The following is a 19,289-nucleotide window of genomic DNA, read 5'->3' on the forward strand; positions in this document are numbered from 1 at the left end:
AACAGGAAACGGGAGCCCTTCCAAAACAGCTTGAGGCTGGTCGAAGCCAGGAAGAGTCCCAGCCCCTCCCACGTCAGCATCCCTGTGGGCGCACAGCGCGGCGGGCGGCGTGTGGCCTGTCGGGAGATGTAGTCCGCAGCGCAGCCCTGCGCCTGCGCCCTGGGCAGTTGCCGGTGAGCTTGGGAGAACCGTGGGCGCTGAGGCGGTGAGTCCCCGAGCGGCCAGAGGGCGTGGCCGTTCCCTGGGGCGCGGGCGCGGGTAGCGGGGCTCCTTTCCCTGGCCGGGACCATGCCAACTGGGTGATTCCAGCTGTGCCCCGGACGGCGGGCGCGGGAAGGAGTGGTGGGCGGCGGGCCCCTATCCGGCCAGGGTCCCCGCCGCCACTCCCTGCGACCCGACCGGGCCTTCCCGGGAGTCCTTCTGGGCTGGGAGCTCCCCTTCAGGTGGCGGGACCTCGTCACCCAAGAGTGAACAGGGGCCGCGCCCGAGACACTAGCATCCGATTTTGAACCAGCTTTTAGACTTTTTAGGGACGTGTCACTCTTGCCGTTCCTCGAGTGCTCTCTACACACATCGCTTTTCTTATAGGCCCCATGAGGGTGGATTCTCTACGAGAGGGTTTGGAGAGAAATCACTGGTCCCATAGTGAAATGAACGTTTCTCTGGGGAGGGTCCATCAAAGGAAACCCGAAGGGTCAATTCCCTGGTAGACGTGGTGGATGGTTTTGGGTCAGTCAGGGAAGGGCTGGCCAGCTGTGAGGCTGGAGCAGATTAACGGATGGGTCCAGAGCCAAAAACAGCACAGTTCCTGGATGCCCTCCAGCAACGGTTAGGTGCCTAGACTCTGGGAAATAGAGGCCCCCTAGGAATGACTCCTGACAAGCAATAAACTTTAATTGAGTGCTTCCTCTGTGCTGGGCATGCTGCTATTCGCTTCCCATGCAATTGGATCCACGCAGAACATTTTATAAAGTAGATGCTATGATTATCTTCTGTTACAAACAGAGGCACTGGGTGTCAGGGTCACACAGCTAGCAGGTTATCATACCTAAATCGATCTCCTAAAGTCAGGCTACCATCATGGTAAAGGGGGATACAAGGACAGAGTGCTGATTTGGGTTGACTGGGTAGGAAGAGAGTCATGAGTATGTTTTTTCCCCTTGAATCCCCTCCAGAGAAGAGAACAACTACAGCAGCTGTCTCAGCACATGCAGAGAGAGAGGAACCATGGCACATGGGCAGATACAGGTCTTGAGACGTGTAGAAACATGTATGTGACTGTCTCTGTGACCTCAAAGACTACACCAAGAACATTTAGACCTTTTGATTGCTGGAGAATATAGATTTTGACATAATCACCATTTCCCTCTGGCATTTACCATGTGACCTTAGACAAGTTGTTCAATCCCCCTAAGCCTCAAACCTCAATTCCCTCATCTGTGTCCAAGGGATAATACTAGTACCCAGCTCCTAACCTTGGGTGAGGGTTAATTGACTAGTATATGTGGAATGCTTAGAACAGTATCTGGCACATAGCATGAACTCAATATCCCTCGTTGAGAATGCATAGCAAATTCCTAATGGCCTCCCTATTGCAGTGTATTTTTCACATAGGAAATCCTCTTGGAATGCTGTGGTGGAGAGGAGTGGGGAAGGAAAGGCATGGGGTTAATGGGGGAATTACGCAGACTCGGTAAGGGCAAGAATGAGAGATGGACAATTTGCTGCCTTTGCAAACCATGGCTCTACCTAAGTTCACTTTGATTGAAGGCCATTAGGGGGTACTTAAAGCTAGATGGACTTTCAAAGTTTTATGGAAGTATTGTTAGTATTCCTTCTCCATTTCTTTTGAGATCTACATATATTCAGAAACACATGACAATTGGAATTGAACTGGGAATAGGTTAAATGCCAAGAGATCTATAAGGGTTCGTTTATTAATAAATTCAGGATCCTTAGCCTGAGACCATGGAATTCTAGAGCAGAGCTGTCCAATAGACCTTTTTGCAATGAAGTCTATTAAGCATTTGAAATTTAGCTAATATTACTGAGAAGCTAAATTTTTGACTAAACTTAAAGTGTCACATGGGGCTGTTGGCTACCATATTTGACAGCAAGCACAATTCTAGAGGCTTTGAGATTTTATAAACTTTTGAAACTAGATGCAGAATAGGACGTGTATATGTATTTTTCTAGGAAGTGAGTCTGAAGCTCTCATCAGATTCTCAAAACCAAGAGAAAAATAATGAACTACTTTAGGTCTTTGGTAAAGAAGTTAACGGAAGTTCTTTGGTAAAAAAAAAAAAAAAAAAAAAAAAAAAAAAGAAGTTAACGGAGGTAAGTAAGCCCTCTTGTGACCACTCCTGTTTCTCCTTTCTCATTTTTTTCTGTCCTTAGCTGTAGGTGGCTCCCTCCCACCCCAACGATTTCAGAGAGAAACGAGTTGGAATCTGAGAAGTGAGGCTCCAGATAAACTGTAAACTGCTGGAAGGGGGCGATGGCTGTGGCCCTGGGTTGTGCAATCCAGGCATCCTTGAATCAAGGCTCTGTGTTTCAAGAGTATGATACTGACTGTGAAGTTTTCCGTCAGCGCTTCAGGCAGTTCCAGTACAGAGAAGCAGCTGGGCCTCATGAAGCATTTAACAAGCTCTGGGAGCTTTGCTGTCAATGGCTGAAGCCAAAGATGCGCTCTAAGGAACAAATCCTGGAGCTGCTAGTGTTGGAGCAATTCCTAACTATTCTGCCCACAGAGATAGAGACCTGGGTGAGGGAGCACTGCCCAGAGAATAGAGAAAGAGTTGTGTCACTGATAGAAGACTTGCAGAGAGAACTTGAGATACCAGAGCAGCAGGTAAGAAAAGAATGTGGGATCTTTGTGATTGGTCCAAAGGAAGTAGCTGCGGCAGCTGGGACTAGACCACACATTTGTCTCTGTGTCATTCCCCAGCCTCAAGATTTCTCCAGAGTCCTTTTCCTTTTTCTCTTCTGCTGAACTCAGCAAATGAGTCAGTGCTTTTAACTCTATCAGACTCTTTCCCTTCTATAACAAATAGTTTGTAATGTCCACTTTCCTATGCACAAATGAAATTGATAGATAGCATAATCTACCCACATACGTCAACCCAAAGCATCAGTAAATTGCTCAATGGCCTGAAGGCCAATTCTAGCCTGTTTATCTGTACTCTGTATGTAATGGTTTTTATCTTGTTGAAAGGTCATTGAAAAAGAGAGGAAGAAGGAGAAGAATTGACAGTGAATGTGCCCCACAGTGCCTAAAATGTTTACTATTTGGCTCTTTATAAAGTTTGCCAACCCTGAATCAAGTCTAGAAGGAATAGAAAGGAAAAGAAACATAGTTTGTTACAAATTGATAGGGATTTGTACATATACATGCTGAGGCCTGACCGAACGTCATGAAGTTGTCAGATGCTTGCATCTGTGCTTACAATCATTGTGAATGGGACAGCCAGAAATTCAGACTGATAAAGCTCAAGTACTATGAACAGTTTTCCTGCTCATCATGTGATTTTCCAAAGTGGCATATGACTCTTGGTAAATCTGAACAATAAGCAGTGTAGTCTTTGCTTTTCACATTAGTGCATTCCTAGAAAATTTCATTTGTGCTGAAACTATGCAAAAAAACACAAAACAATTGTACTTATTTGACCAATAGGGTGGGGTTCTTGACAGGTTCTTTTTACTCACATGAATGTTTGAGTGGGACATTCCACACTTGGTAGGGACCTGGAACAATTCTGCATTGTAAATTATGTTCCATTAAATTCTGATAGCCACCACCTGTCAGCATATCCAAAACTCCCCATGGGGACAATGGCACTGTCTGCCATTCAGAATGACTATGTAAAGCCTCTTTTCAGAAGTGCCATGACTGAGAGAGTGCAGTATCTTTGGGAAAAGGGAGCAGGAGCTTCCAGATGGGCATCAGGGATACTCTGATCTTGTCTATGGGGTTCTCTGCAGGAGCTGTTAGCTTCAGGGCTCCTGAACAGGAGTCTTCTGAAGTTTTCTGTCTCCCTAGGGTACTTGGGTTGGTGGTTGCCCTTCCTTTCTCTGTCTCCTTGGTTTTGTTTACTATATAAGATTTTATCTTCATGTGGTCTAGACATTTGCTGCTGAATACAGTCACTACTAGTCATGTACAGCTCTTGAGCCCTTGAAATATGGCCAATGCAAATTGAGATCTGCTGTAAGTATGAAATACACACCACATGCAGAAGACTTGGTATGAAAAAAGTAGGTGAAATATCTCACTAATAATTGTTCATATTGATTACATGTTGAAATCCTGATTGTTTGCATTGGATTAAGTAATACGTACTATTAAGATTGGCCTTAACTTTTTAAAAAATTTATTCATATGGCCACTAGAAAATTTAAAATTACATGCATGATTCTCATACAATTCTACTGGGCACTGTTGGTCTAGACTTGAGAGTGATGGTTCTGGCATTTCCCCCAGGTTGATATGCATGACATGCTCTTGGAAGAACTGGCACCAGTGGGAACAGCACACATACCACCAACCATGCACCTAGAGGCACCTGCACTCCAGGTAATGGGACCTGCCCAGGAGGCCCCAGTAGCAGAGGCATGGATCCCACAGGCAGGGCCACAAGAGCTGAACTATGGTGCTACTGGAGAATGTCAGCCCTTTCTGGACCCTGGTAAGACAAGGGTTTCTCTCCTTTCTTTTGTTTCTGTTTTGAGAGTTCAGGAATTCTCAAGGGTTGGGGTTGGGCTACAAACACCAATTACCCAATGGAAACGGACCACTCAGATAAAGAAGAGGAAAAAAATCTCTCTGGGAATAGTAGGGAACAGAGTACTTTGGATAGAACCCTGGGATTAGGAACCCTTTAAGCTAATGACCCTGATAAGGAGTCTTTTGATCAAGAATGTTACACAGGAAAACTATGGGAGTTTGGATTCTGGATAAGGACTCATTTCTCAGCCCAATTTTAATCAACAGGAACTGTGATGTCGTGGGCCCGTAGGGCCTCGGTTGCTTTCATGGCATTAGAGCCTTATTCAAACTTAATACTTTAGTAATATAGTCTCATTAGATCCTATAAGATCAACCACTTACCACAGTCTAAAGGAAATATCTACCTCATTAAATCAGTACCTATTACAGTGTTTTTCAAACTGTAGTAAGCAGACCATTCGCAGCATGAACACCAGGGGTGTATGTTTAGCAGGCTCTGCAGGTGAGTGCTATACACACTAAAGTTTGAGAATCACTGGCCCAGACACAACAGGGGTTAGTTCTAGAGGGAGAAAGTCCAAGTGGAGAAAGGCAGCAGGATCACATAGTCCAGTTGCTCCTATATTTTATTCCCCATGGGGTTTTCTTTTTTTTTTTTTTTTTTTTTTTGAGACGGAGTCCTGTTCTGTTGCCCAGGCTAGAGTGCAGTGGCGCAATCTCGGCTTACTACAACCTCCACCTCCCAGGTTCAAGCGATTTTCCTACCTCAGCCTCTCAAGTAGCTGGGATCACAGGCATGCACTACCACACCCAGCTAATTTTGTATTTTTAGTAGAGACAGGGTTTCACCATGTTGGCCAGGCAGGTCTTGAACTCCTGACCTCAGGTGATCCACCTGCCTCAGCCTCTCAAAGTGCTGGGATTACAGGCATGAGCCACTGCACCCGGCTTCTCCTTTGAGGTTTTCTTACCCAGTGTTCCCTGTACCTCTTCTACCCCTCACATTAAAGCTTTGACCCAAGTGTGGCCAGAATCCTCTCCCCTGACTCCTCCAGGCACTGTTTCAACATGGTGGCATGTTCAAGAGACTGTTAAATACTGAGATCACAGAAGACACATAAGAAATGAAAATAAGAACTGTCCAAGTTATAAAATGTAAATGTCTGATCCATCCATAACTAGCTCAGTACCCAGGATTAGTAACCATGTCCCTTTCCACATCATATTAATATCATTTAGTCATTTGACCACTATCTACGAGCACCTTTGAGGAGCCAGACACCATGCCAGACCCTGGGGATTCAGTAACATACAAGGCAGAAAAGCAGCTCTGGTCATCCTGGAGATTACAGTTCAGTGGACAATTCAGATATGTCGGTAGGACTTTTTGTCCTGTATGTGACAGAAATCGGACAGTAAATTGTGTGTTGGGAGGAATAGAATGCCCGGGAGCATGGATAAGGGCCACCTAGCCAACTTTTGGCTGAGAGGGAAGTCTGGAGGAAGGAGGATCTGGGTTAAAACCTACAGGATGGATCAAAGTGAGCCTGTGGAGTGGTGTACATGGGAAGCAGAGAGGGCTGGGATCAAAAGCAACAGCATGTGCAAAGTCCTGAAGGGAGAGAGAAGACCTCCTGCTACAGTGCAAGGGACATAGAAGAGCAGTGGGATGGGAGTGGCAATAGAAGAGGCTGGAGAGAGAAGCAAGGTCCTAGGTCATGAAGAACTTGTAGCCTCATGGAGAAGTCACACTTGATTATCAGGGAAGTGGGGAACCATTTTGAGGTTCTCCAATACCAGAGCAATACACACAAATTTGCATTTTAGGAGATTATTCTGGCTATAGTAGGAATGGGTACATACCACTGAAAGCAGGGACCCCATTTGGGAGGTTGTTGCCATCATTCAGGTGAGAGGATGTTGTTCTAAAGCAAGGGCATGTTAGTGATGATGGAGTGAAAATATAGTTCAAAAGATATTTAACAGGTGTGAAATAACAGAGCTTAGTGATTGACTGGGTGTCAGGGTGATGGAGAAGAAGGGATTAAGGATGGAATCCAGGTTTCTGGCCATTCAACTGGGTAGATGGTAATATTATTCGCTGACATGACAAACAAAAGAGAAAGATCAGATTCGACGGGTCAAGTTGAGTTTAGATTTGAACATACAGAGTATGAGGTGCTTGTGGGTCTCCAGCATATTTTTAAATAAAAGTGACAAAAGAGGAAAACTTTACAAGTATACATATTGTGGTCAAAGCAGAACTATGTAATATTGCCATTTATGTTCCAGTCTTTACATCATCTACATTTCATAGTCTATTGAGGAATTCTTTAAAAAAAGTCTGTGTTTATGTGTATATGCCTGGAACAAGTAGTAAAACTTAGCTAGTAATATTTGAAGTATAACTCTTTCTGTATTTGCATTCTGTTTCCGCATGTTAATTCGCTCCTTTTGTCAACATTGCAGGTACAGATATCACATAGTAGCAATATTTATCTGGTGTCAATATTTTGCTCTCTAAAGCACATGGAAATCTAGTATATTTAACAAAGGATAGATATAATTAAAAGATAAAAATTACAAATTTGGAGGACAGGAAATTATCCTTTTCTTATGACCGTTTAAAGTGATATATTATGCTTTGGAAAATGTTGCAAGGCTTATTCTATTATTTAAAGGTTACTTAAACCTTTACTTTAAACGAAAGTATATTTGATGTATCACATGAAATACGTTCTATTGTAAACTGAATGGAAAGTACAAGATGCCAGCTGAGTGGAGAAGAAATTCAAAAGTAATGGAAGAAGTCAATTGATTTTATATTAACGTTTGGAACCTATTTCCTATCAGCAAAAAATTAGGTTGTTGAGTATATGTGAATTGTGCATATATATTTTTTTCATGTAATATAACTGAAAACACATATACACATTCATTGCAAACTAAAAGAGAACTTAAGTGAACAATATAAAGTGATCTAAGGAAGACATAAACTTTAAAACAAAATCCCTTATTTGAATTCATACTGGACACTTTGATGCCAGAGATAAGCAATAATATTAGAATGTCTGCAATCAGAAAGAAAAGCAGCAAGGAGATGCTGGTCCTAAAAACATAAAATATATCATGCTTATCTTTGAAAATATGGAGTTCAAAATTTGTATACCAAAACTGGATTGCATTTTGAGTTGTCAAAGCCTTGGGTTTTTCATTTCAATTGATGAGGTTTCATTTGGAATGTCTGTGAAATGTGAAAGATCACATCTTTTTGGTGATGAAGGATATGAGAGATGAAAATTTAAAGTAAAATATAGGACAAACAAATGCTGTCTAGAAAGCATCAGAAGATTCTTATAACTTAAACTTCCTCAGATTATTCTACTATACCAAAAAATTTACCATAAGCTAATATCTAACCCCTAACTATAGTAATGACATTTATTGGTGTAGTGAAGCTCTTATGAGACAGTCTTTGCTAATGGGGCTTAATGAAGCCATTGCCTGAGTATAGGATGAGGAGAACATTCAGTGAAGCACCTTCTTTGTTAATCTCCAATTGCTTTTCCCTCTTTGCATTGGATAGCTATTGAAGGGTAATTAATTATCCCCAAAACTTAGCAGCTTAAAGGAAAAAGTATTTATCATGTTACTGTTTTTGAGAGGAATTCAGGAGTGGTCTACTAGATGTTTATGGCTCAGAGTCTCTCTTGTAGTTGTGAAGATGTCAGCAGGGACTGGCAGGATGCCTCAATTCCTTGCCAAAGGAATTTCTCCATAGGTTACCTAAGTATCCTTATGATGGGGCAGCAGGCTTCCTCCAGAGCAAAGGATCCAAGAGAAAGCAAGGAGGATGACACAATGTCTTTGATTTTAAATCAACCATGCCTGGACTTAATAGCCTTTTACTTAAAAAAAAAAAAAAAAAATCAGGCCGGGCGGGGTGGCTCAAGCCTGTAATCCCAGTACTTTGGGAGGCCGAGGCGGGTGGATCACAAAGTCAGGAGATCGAGACCATCCTGGCTAACATGGTGAAACCCCGTCTCTACTAAAAATACAAAAAACTAGCCGGGCGTGGTGGCGGCGCCTGTAGTCCCAGCTACTCGGAGGCTGAGGCAGGAGAATGGCGTAAACCCGGGAGGCGGAGCTTGCAGTGAGCCGAGATCGCGCCACTGCACTCCAGCCTGGGTGACACAGCGAGACTCCGTCTCAAAAAAAAAAAAAAAAAAAAAAAAAAATCAAAAACTGATTTTTTTTTTCTTCAGTTAACTTTTCCTAAGTAAAATTTCTTCACTTAATTTGGTCAAATATAATATATCTTATCATGGATCTCTTAGTTATAGCCAGAGGATGAGTTTAACATCCTGGGCAATATAGTATTGTCATTGGAAAACTAATGTTCTAGACTATGGTCTCCAAACCAGGAGACATGATTAAATTTAAGGTAACAGGCTTTGGTTTCTATCTGTAGGGCCCTCCTTTTTTTCCATTTATTTATTTTTTGAGATGGACTCTCGCTCTGTCGCCCAGGCTGGAGTGCAGTGTTGCCATCTCTGCTCACTGCAAGCTCTGCCTCCCGGGTTCAATTCTCCTACCTCAGCCTCCCGAGTAGCTGGGACTACAGGCGCCCGCCACCATGCCAGGCTAATTTTTTATATATTTAGTAGAGTTTCACCATGTTAGCCAGGATGGTCTCAATCTCCTGACCATGGCCTCCCAAAGTGCTGGGATTACAGGCATGAGCCACCGCACCCAACCTTTCCTTTTATTTTTAATTGATATGTAATAATTGTACCTATTTATGGGATACAGAGTGATATTTTGATATGTGTGTACAATGTGTAATGATCAAATGAGGGTAATTAGCATATCTATCACCTTAAACATTTATCATTTCTTTGTGTTTCTCATTCCTGTGGGAGCTAAAAAAAAGGGGGGCTCATAGAAGTGAAGTGTAGGGCCCTTCTCTTTTTACTGACCAGCAGTTAATGTTTCTTCTATTACTGTAAAACCACTCATCCAATAATAGTACTTTACAGATAGCTTACATTGAGGGTAAAGAGAAGAGCCCCCTGACAGAAGTAGGCATTAATGCCTGCTTTTTTATTGCCACTCAACTTTGACCCAGAAGCCATAGAGCCAAACTAGAAAACATTTGGAGAATACAATATATGCAGGTATTGATATGATAAATTTCTAGAATTGGGATTGATTGATTAATGGGCATTTAAAACTTTAATAGATATTGTCAAATTGCCTTCTGAAATTATTGTACCAGTTTATCCTCCCACCACAATATATAGGAATGCCAAATTCTGCTCGTCTTCATTTATCTTTGCTATGTAAGAGCTATAGCTGTTCTCGCTATGTTGGCCAACAGACAAGGGCAAATATATCTGTGGAAACGCTTTCAGTAAGCGTCAGTTTTATTCAGCATTCGTGGTGGTATTTTATTCAATATGTAAGAGTAGAGGATGGGAACTGATACCTAAAAGGTGAGACATGGGTCAAAAGTGAATGGGAATTGGTTTTAGCTGACTTGGACTGTGAAAATAAGGTTGAGAAATGCAAATAAACTGATAATAGTGTCCAGAAGTATCTGAATATTACTCAAGACAACAGGGGTGGGGTGGGGTGTGCTACACATATAAGAAGTGCTTTAGGTTGACATCCATGAAGAAGCTCAAGTTTGAGCACCATGTTTTCACATCCAAGGTGTGGAGACTCCTGATGCACCCAGTTTGGGGCCAAGCTTTTTGAAAGCCGGCACCAGGAATATGATGCTGGGGACAAGGAACCAAAGCAAAAGTACTCAAATCTCTGTAATTTGGTGCTGTGCAGAAAGTAGCAGCTAGACTTGAGGGCCAATATGGGAGGCCCATGAGAGGCCCATGAGACGCAGCTGCCCTTAGATCTCATGGGTACCAGATTCTGCTTCCAGGGCTACATTTAGTCCTTCAACTAGGTCATAGAGCTTCTTTTACCTAAGGAGCAGGTGTCTGGGCCTGGTTTTGAAGTGATATTTGATGAAATCTATAACCTTAAGAGTTTCAAGTTCGTGCTCTGTAAGATGAGAATAGCCATACGAACAATTCCTGTCATTCCCAAAACTGTTTTTCTGGCTTTCATATTGAAATCTCCTGGGCCTCCAGGCTTCTACCATCCTAAGTCTTTGCTACTTGCTGCTCTCCCCAGTTTCAATTCCTTCTCCCTTCTACTTGATGGCAGCTTTAATCAATGAACTCCAGTTTATTTTTTCCACTAACTTAAAAATTTTTTTTGTTTAATTTGTGTGGGTACATACTAGGTGTATATATTTATGAGGTACATGAGATGTTTTAATACATTGCATGCATTGCATAATAATCACATCATGGTAAATGGGATATCTGTCTCCTCAAGTATTTATCCTTTGTGTTATGAACAATCCAATTCTACTCTTATTTTTTAAATGTATAATTTCTATTTTTTTGGGGGGGCCTGTTCCACCACATCATTCAATTATCCCACTCCTGGGTTTAAATCCAAGCATTGTTAACAAAATAGTGAGTTTATGAAACATTTTATTGGAAGTGTATTTTATATTTCTTAATCTAAAATCTATTGTTTTTTTCCCTGTGAAAATATGAAATAAAGTATTTTACACTACTTCCTAGGATTTGATATAATGTACTGAAATCTAAATTTTACTTCAGATTAATGTTAGCCAAACTAATTTGTTAATATCATTTAATGATGTCAATATTTAAATGTTTTTTTCTACATTTACATCTTTTTTTAAATAGCATTATTGAAATATAATTCACATACCATATATTGTCACCCCTTTGAAGTGTACAATTTAATGTTTTTTGGTGTATTCACAATATGTACAACTGTCACCGCAGTCAATTTTAGAATATTTTCATCACCTCAACAAGAAACCCTGTACCCTTTAGCTATCACCTCTTGGCCCCCATCTCTCCCACTCCGAAGCTACCACTAATTTACTTTCTGTCCCTGTAGATTTGCCTCTTCTGGATATTTCATATCAATGAAATCATACAATATGTGGTCTTTTATGACTAACTTCTTTCACTGAGCATATTTTCAAGGATCAACTTTGTTGTAACATGTATCAATACTTTATTCCTATTTATGGTTGAATAGTCCATTGTGATGTTATACCACATTTTGTTTATTCATTCAACAGCTGATGAACGTTTAGATTGTTTCTATAGTTTGGCTATTATGAATTATGCTGCTATAAAAATTTGAGTATGACATTTTGTATTTATATATGTTTTCATTTTTCTTGGGTATATACCTGGGAGCACAATTGCTAGGTCATATGGTAACTCTATGTTTAAACTTCTCAGGAACTTCTCAACTTTTACAAACTGGCTGTACTCTTTTACATTCCCACCAGCAGGGTACAAGCACTCTTATTTCTTCACATCCTGGGCGACATTTATTATTATTATTTGACATTTTTATTCTAGCCATCCTATGGGTATGAAATAGTGACTCATCGTGGTTTTGATTGTGGATTTGATACTCTTCTTTCTTTGAAGAGTAACAATGCTGAACATGCGTTCATGTGCTTATTGGTCATTTGTATATTTTCATAGATCTATTTAGTTCCCTTGCCCATTTTTAATTGAATTATTTGTCTTTTTATTATTGAACTGTCTGTGTTCTTTATACAGGTGACCCTTGAGCAATGTGGGGGTTAACGGTGCTGACTTACTGTGCAGCTGGAAATCCATATACATAACTTTTGTTTCCCCCACATTTAACTACTAATAGCCTACTGTTTGACTGGAAGCCTTACTGATAACATCAGTGGTCAATTAACACATATTTCATATGTTATATACTGTATTCTTACAATAAATAAGCTAGAGAAAAGAAAATGTTATTAAGAAAATCATAAGGCAGAGAATATATTTACTATCCATTATGTGGAAGTGGATCATTATAAAGGTCTTTATAGCAACACAAATGAACTAAGACAGTGTGGTACTTCCATAAGAATAGACATGTAGATCAACAAAATAGAGGAGAGTTTAGTCTCAGGGGTGGCAGAGGTGGAAGAAAATCTGCCTATAAGTGCATTTGTGTAGTTCAAACCTATGTTGTTCAATGGTCAACTGTGTATTCTAGATAAAAGTCCCTTATTAGACATATGATTTGCCGATATTTTCTCCCATTCTGTAGGCCGTCTTTTCACTTTCTTGATAGTGTTCTTTGTAGCCCAAAAGATTTTTTAAATTTTGATGAAGTCAAATGTAATTGTTTTTTCTTTTGTTGTTTGCCCTTTTGATGATTTAAGAAATCATTGCCTAATCCAAGGTTACGAACATTTTCCCCTGTGTTTTCATCTAACAGTTTTATGATTTTAGCTCTTACATCTAAGACTTTGATCTATTTTTCATTAATTTTTAATAGGGTGCAAAGTAGAGGTCCAAATAATATTTTTTTTTTCCCATGGAGACGTCCAGGTGTCTCAACATGATTTGTTGAAAAGGCTATTCTTTTTATATTGAATATGCTTGAAACCCTTGTCAAAATCAGTTGACCACAGGACAGATATATGGATTTATTGCTGGATTCTCATTTCTATTCTGTTATGTTTAGTTGGTTTATAGTATTTTCTTTGTCTTGTATTATTGATCTTCTGCCTAGATTTTCTATCTGTTAGTGCAAGGAGTTATTGAAGTGTCCAACTACTATTGTTAAATTATCTGGTTCTTGTACTATTTCTGTCAGGTTTTGTTTTACATATTTTAGTACTCAGAAATTAAGTGCATACATGATTATAATTGTTATATCTTCCTGATGGATTAATATTTTTATCATTATAAAATGATCCTGTATATCTTAGTAATGAGTTTTTTTGTTTGTTTTAATGTCTCTTTTGACTGGCTGTCTTGTGGTTGCTACTTGTATGATATATCTTTTTCCATCCCTTTACATTCAATCTATTTGTATCTTTGAATCTAAAGGATACCTCTTATACACAGTATATGGTTGGATCTTTTCAATCCAGTCAGACCTTCTCTGCTTTCTGATTAAATCATTTAATCTATTTACATTTAATTTCATTTTTGATGTGGTTAGATTTATATCTGCCATTTTGCTTTCTGTTTTCTATATGCCTCAAGTCTTTTTTGTTCCTCTATCCCTCTTTTACTGCTTTCTTTTTCATTAAGTAAATATTCCTCATGTAATATTTTACTTTAATAATTTTACTACTTTTGTTTCTTTAGTGGTTGCTCTAGGATTTACCATGTACATCTTATCATTGGTTTCAGAGTTATACTAACTTAATGCCAGTGAGATATAGAAATGTTTCTCCTATGTAGCTCTGTTCCCTTTTCCCCCTTTTTGTGATATTACTATCATATATATTACATCAAAAATGTTTTAAACCCAAGAATACATTGTTATAATTATTGCTTTATATAATTTTAAGACTCTTAAGAAGCTGAAAGAAAGGAAAATATATATTATAACTTTTGTTATATTAACATTGTTTATCATTTCTGGTTTTCTTCATTTGTTCCTGTGGATTTGAATCACCAACTGGAGTCATTTCTTTAGTCCCATACACTTTGCTCTTACTCACCTCATTTCTGCTGTTATTGGGAAATATATTACATTTCTCTATGTTGTATGCCCAGCAATACACTATATACATATTTTTATACAGTTGCCTTTTACATCTTTTAACAAAAGAAAGAAGTGGTAATTTTCATTTATACTGTCTTTTCTCATTACATATTTATTTTTACTTATGCTGCTTTGTCATGTGGATTCAGATTACCATGCATTTAGATTATAAGTCAGTATTTTGTATCTAAGCCTTTGCTATTCTCTCCTATTCCAAGTTTCAATTGAAACTCCATCTTTTACTTCACAGCAGCTTTCTTTTGATCTATTACCTTCAATTTTATTTGGCCTGTTTCATATTACCCTGTAATTTCACTCTTAGCTTTGAAATCCAAATGAAAACAAAATAGTGAATTTAAATAGCACTTTTATTTGAAATTCAGCTTTTGTTTCTTAATCTTGAAAAGGAAATTTTTGTTCATGAAAAACTAAAATGAGATGTTTTAGTCCACTTCCTCTGCCTTGAATATAATGTTCTGGAATTTAAATTTTCCTTCAGATTAACATTAGTCAAAATAAATTCCTAATGTCATTTTAATAATACTAATATTTAAACATCAGCCTACATTTAGATATCAAATTAGTAATTTACAGCCTACATTTCACTGAAGACCAGTAAACTTGACCAGAGATAAAGGAGGAGAAGAAGGGGCTCAGAAAAGAGGATGTAAGCAATACCAGCTGTCAATGAGGAGAGGGGTGGTCAGACAAGGGGAGAGTGAGTGGTTAGAAACTTCACCTGGCTGTCCTTAGATTGACACTTTGAAATACTATTTTGTAGTCATTTTGGCTAATAGTCATTTTTACCTGTATGAGTCATTTGGGCTAATTTTAAAAGAATCCACTTTTAGACTTTAGCTGAAACCAACATAAATACTGCTTTTGCTAGGTTCAACCCAGTTCAATTTTCATTTAAATTCAAAAGACTCCACTGAAAATTTTCCAGTAAACACTTTAACTACTACTTTCACCTCTCTCTCTTCATTTAGCACTCAATAGCAGTGTTTTCCAGTATTAATATGGCAACACTTTATGACATTTATTTCATATTTTAGCTCTAACCTAAGCAAATCTAGTATCAAAATAGATGCTGAAATGATTTAGTGCATTGATTTCAGCGCACAATTTATTCACTCACCTTCCATAGATTAGAGAATAGCTTTGAATTGAACACAACCTCATTTTCATTTTGCTCTTATCTTTTAAAGAAAAGACTGTTGTAAGAGACTTAGGTGAAGTAATAGTAATGGAGTAGGAAGTAGATACTAAGAGGCTATGTGTCCAAGAAATCAGCCTAAATTTTGGAAAAACCTTTGATGAACCAAACTGTAATGCTTCCCATCTTTCTTCTGGCCAGGATATCCATTACCGAAACTTGACATGAACTTCTCATTGGAGAATAGAGAAGAGCCATGGGTGAAGGAATTACAGGATTCTAAAGAAATGAAACAATTACTTGATTCCAAGATAGGTAAGTAATTGTTCTTTGATATACTAGGGGAAAAAAAAAGAAAAATTTAACCTAAATAAAGATAAAGAGTTTGGAATTCTATTTAGGAATTTCTATGTTCCTACCACTGGTTTAACATAACTCTTCATTTTCCTTCACTTTCTTTTCTCCATGGAACACAATATCATCTGCAGTTTCTATTTCTTTTCTCAGGTTTTGAGATTGGGATAGAAAATGAAGAAGATACTTCAAAACAGAAAAAAATGGAGACTATGTATCCATTTATTGTAACTTTAGAGGGGAATGCTCTCCAGGGTCCCATTTTGCAAAAAGACTATGTACAATTAGAAAATCAATGGGAACCCCCCCCAGAGGATTTACAGACAGATTTAGCAAAACTGGTAGATCAGCAGAACCCCACTCTGGGAGAGACACCTGAGAACTCCAACTTGGAAGAACCTCTCAACCCCAAACCCCATAAGAAAAAGAGTCCAGGAGAGAAACCTCACCGATGTCCTCAGTGTGGAAAATGTTTTGCTCGAAAGTCACAACTTACTGGGCATCAGAGAATTCATTCAGGAGAAGAACCTCACAAATGCCCTGAATGTGGGAAAAGATTCCTTCGTAGTTCAGATCTTTATAGACACCAACGACTTCATACAGGGGAGAGACCCTATGAATGCACTGTATGTAAAAAGCGATTCACTCGGCGGTCACATCTTATAGGGCATCAGAGAACCCATTCTGAAGAAGAAACATATAAATGTCTTGAGTGTGGGAAAAGTTTTTGTCATGGATCAAGTCTTAAAAGACATCTGAAAACTCATACAGGTGAAAAACCTCATAGATGTCATAATTGTGGGAAAAGTTTTAGTCGACTGACAGCTCTTACTTTGCACCAGAGAACGCATACTGAAGAGAGACCTTTTAAGTGTAATTATTGTGGGAAAAGTTTTAGACAGAGACCAAGCCTCGTTATTCATTTAAGAATCCACACAGGGGAGAAGCCGTACAAGTGTACTCATTGTTCTAAAAGCTTCAGACAGAGAGCTGGCCTTATTATGCACCAGGTCACTCACTTTAGAGGACTTATTTAAGAATCGCTGAAACAGGTCCTACACAACTTGACACTAACTCAAAAAAAATCTTAACTTGCAGCAGGCTGTTTGTCTTGGAAGCTTTTGTTTAAGCTTATAAGATAGACAGCTATTTTTTTTTTTTTTGCTAGTTTTAAAACCCATCTTCCAAGCTATATGAATTTTAGAGTATTTATCTATTCTTGTGATTTTCTTAGATTTGATTTCTTCTGTCAGCACAACTCTTCTTTTTTTAATTACAATGAAAAATTTTGTGTTCCAAGGCAACTGTATCATAGGTGTAAACATAAAGCATATAAATTATGACAATCCTTTTAGAGGTAGGGTCAATATAGTGGATAAACATGTCTATCAGATGTATTGATTATAGCAGTACTATAGTTAATCTGCTGTCATTATTAAAGATGATTATATTCATTCAAAGCTTTAGATGTGTCCCATGTGGCAAGAAAGGAGACAGTGAATTTTGTCAAACAATAAAAATGTGTCAGGAACACAAGGATGAAGGGGATGTCATTTGCCTGGTAAGAACTGGGTTATTTCTACTGAAATTTTTTATGTTTAAAGAAATTAAGATTTTAACCTTTACTTTTGAATTTTGCAAAGTTTGCTAGTCTGCTTAGTCAGCAGTCTGTGGTAATGCTGCTAAAAGCAGAGTATTAATCTGGTAATTTATTTTGTTCACAGAATAAGTAAGCTCTATGTCTGGAAGAATCCATTTGGCAGTTGAAATTATACAAGCAGGATCTAATTTAATTGTGATTGACTGAAGAACCAGGGTCTTTTGCTCTCCTTTGGTATTTCACTCTCCTTTGGTATTCAATCATGTGTCTTTCAGTGCTTTTTAAAATTTTACCCATTCTTTAATTTAGTGTCTCCATATGTGTGTGTCATAGAATACTTAGTTCTGCTAGATATTCTGCAAATATATTTGGGAATTGCTTCCTGCTGTTTCGCCTTCTTAGATTCATAGTGCACATCAGCATGTGAGAATCTCTGAGAGGTCTTCTAGAAAGGAGAGAAAAAGCACCTCTTTTGGCTCAATGTTTTCCAAACTTATTTGACCCCAAAACCTTTTTCATATACCCAATAATAAGCTACAGAACTAATAATCTGCAAATGTCTCTTGGAACACACTGCCTTAAACAGATATTTCTATAGCTATCAGTATAGTTAAGTTGCTCCCAAGCCTAGTTATCTCCAGTTGTTTTAAGGGTGTTATGAAAAATTCTTAAAATATATATGAATTTGTATAACACACACAGAGACACACACACACATATACATACATACTACTTTAAGGGGGTGAGGGTCACTAATTCAGATAATTTTTAAGTTGCCTAGTGATTCTCAATCTCTTTGAATTTTACTTATATTTACACACACACACATATGTATATACACATATCATTTTAAGAAGATGAGGATCACTAATTCAGATAATTTATAAGTTGCCCAGTGATTCTCAACCTCTTTGAATTTTACTTATAATTACATACACACACACACACACACACACACATGCACACACGTTGCTACTTATATAAATGTTCTCATGTAATCATGGTAACAGCTCAAATTCCCAAAGCAAGGGAAGACTTCTCATTGTCAGTTAAACCTGTTAAAACATGAAAATATTCATTGAGCCTAGTTCCTTGTTATAAAATACAAGAAATAGGACATTCAAGCATTTTCCCTTTATGAAGATACTCAGTCATTCTTTCCTTAAACTACAATTAGGGAAAGTATATCTCTTCTATTCCTTTGAAGTTCTCAAAAGTGATGTAAGTACTTTGGGGGTATCTACTATGTGCCTAACTAGTCCTAGTCCTGTTCTAGGCTTAGTGGAAGCTAGTAAAGAAATGTAATTCATGGATCAGGCTCATAAAGATTTTATAATATTTTTAGTTAAACAAGAGTTGGGAAACAGGTGGAGAAAAATGCAAGAGAGTTTGTAATTAAGTGCCAATTATACCAATTGCTAGACCTAGGATGTATCTTTAATTCTTGTCATCCAGGTCCTTGTGTGATGCTGCTGTAAGTCTGGGGCTCAAACTGATATCCCAGTAGCAATAAACGTATAATATGGGAGGAGTCCGAATGTAGAGATGAAAAATACAGAATGTGATGGCTTCTCTTTTCTCTCTTGTGGAATTGCATTCAAACCAGAACAGTGCCTTAGAATGGATGTGCCCAACTGCTCTGTATTTATGCAATATTTTAATAAAGCAGAAATGTATTGCTCTTCCTGCTTCACTTGCACTAATTAATTTTTTGAACAACTTAGAGCTTCTTCCCTGAACAGTGGCAACGAGCATGGCAATTGACTCCTGTCCTCATCCCAAGTTGGAATCGCTTTTCT

At 38.5% G+C, this 19,289-nt stretch overlaps 1 protein-coding gene across 3 annotated transcripts; it reads left to right on the forward strand.

The window, feature by feature from the left end:
• The first annotated feature begins 165 nt into the window (after positions 1-165).
• ZNF449 (zinc finger protein 449) lies at positions 166-19,172 on the forward strand. 3 transcript variants are annotated; one of them, XM_077989316.1, is made up of 7 exons: positions 166-205; positions 2,398-2,851; positions 4,481-4,685; positions 15,738-15,851; positions 16,044-16,661; positions 17,352-17,451; positions 17,615-19,172. In XM_077989316.1, exons 2-6 carry the CDS (start codon positions 2,498-2,500, stop codon positions 17,405-17,407), a joined length of 1,347 nt encoding a protein of 448 aa, XP_077845442.1. In that variant the 5' UTR covers positions 166-205; positions 2,398-2,497; the 3' UTR covers positions 17,408-17,451; positions 17,615-19,172. The 3 variants fall into 3 exon arrangements, with proteins under 3 accessions (XP_077845442.1, XP_077845441.1, XP_001099897.1); XM_077989315.1 differs by having other exon boundaries at positions 17,352-19,172; XM_001099897.5 differs by lacking the exon at positions 17,615-19,172 and having other exon boundaries at positions 16,044-17,426.
• Positions 19,173-19,289: the final 117 nt, after the last annotated feature.

The sequence above is a fragment of the Macaca mulatta genome, chromosome X (assembly GCF_049350105.2).
Source record: "Macaca mulatta isolate MMU2019108-1 chromosome X, T2T-MMU8v2.0, whole genome shotgun sequence".
Taxonomy (NCBI): Eukaryota; Metazoa; Chordata; class Mammalia; order Primates; family Cercopithecidae; genus Macaca; species Macaca mulatta.